This window comes from Macadamia integrifolia, chromosome 10 (assembly GCF_013358625.1).
Source record: "Macadamia integrifolia cultivar HAES 741 chromosome 10, SCU_Mint_v3, whole genome shotgun sequence".
NCBI lineage: Eukaryota > Viridiplantae > Streptophyta > Magnoliopsida > Proteales > Proteaceae > Macadamia > Macadamia integrifolia.
In genome coordinates this window covers 19,920,800-19,921,813 of record NC_056566.1, presented here as the reverse complement: position 1 = coordinate 19,921,813, position 1,014 = coordinate 19,920,800, and the positions used below count along the sequence as shown (strand labels likewise).

The following is a 1,014-nucleotide window of genomic DNA, read 5'->3' as shown; positions in this document are numbered from 1 at the left end:
GGGGGGGTGGGTTTGCCCATTTACACAAAACAAATTAATTGAAGAAAGTTTTGCCTTGAAGTCTACTTACCCAGTCGTCTAGGATTTTACAATATATATTTTCAGAGAACCAATTCTATATCATCTCTTAATTTATAAGGTAGCACATTGTCTGGAGTTAGTTCCAATCCATGGTTCTAAACTTTTACATACTACCATTTATTGTTTGTATCTTGGTTCTTGCTTAAAATTGTTTAGGGAGAGGGATAGGTATGCCGCCAATATCAAGTATGCTAGCGGATAGCACCAATAGGAACACATGATGGAGTATCATTCAGGAAGGATATGAGGGTCATTTCAGAAAAAGGGAAGAGAGAGATAGACACAATGGGTGCTAGCATACTTGATATCGGCAGCATACCCAACCTTTTCCCAATTTTTTATTACTTAATTATCAATGTGATTTTACACCTAGGTGATCCAGATCAACAGATTCTTGTGTCTCGTGAATGTTATTGTTCTTATTAGACTGTTGACATTACTTCCATGGCAGAGATAACAGATCCCTTAAACTTTCTGGTAATTGAATTCTCACCATCATTCCTCTAAAATGGTACAGAATCACAAGAACAACAAACGAAACAGTGGGTCAGATGACTATTTTCTACCATGGGAAGGTGAATGTTTATGATGGTGTACCGGCAACTAAGGTAATGTTGCGTGCTCTTTCATCAACACCCTGGGCATAGCATATTGGGCTTCCAATGTGCCAATTGATCAATTTGCAGGCAAAAGCGATCATGCAACTTGCAGGCAGCCCCACCTACTTGCCCCAGGACACTCCATCTGGTGTAAATAGAGCAGTTCGCCTCTTTCCGTCCCATTTACAGGCAGCACCTGACAGACCGGGATTCAGCTTTCCAGCTGCAAGTTCCCCAACTTTGCAAACAGGTACATCTTCTGAAGGAACCCTATCTCTTATTCTCTCAAAATTTAATAAAATGATCAGGATTTTTTTTTTTTTCTGGGGGGGGG

General features: G+C 40.2%; 1 protein-coding gene across 3 annotated transcripts in view; it reads left to right on the top strand.

Moving 5' to 3' along the window:
- The window catches only part of LOC122091788 (protein TIFY 4B-like), a 7,810-nt gene that overhangs the window by 4,873 nt on the left and 1,923 nt on the right, over nucleotides 1–1,014 (top strand). For all 3 annotated transcript variants that reach the window (XR_006144014.1, XM_042661927.1, XM_042661926.1), the window contains exons 4-5: nucleotides 599–689; nucleotides 768–930. Coding sequence is in view for 2 of the 3 variants with exons in the window: in XM_042661927.1 (XP_042517861.1) it covers nucleotides 599–689; nucleotides 768–930 (254 nt within the window). In the remaining variant the exon portion in view is untranslated. The remainder of the gene's footprint in view (nucleotides 1–598; nucleotides 690–767; nucleotides 931–1,014) is intronic.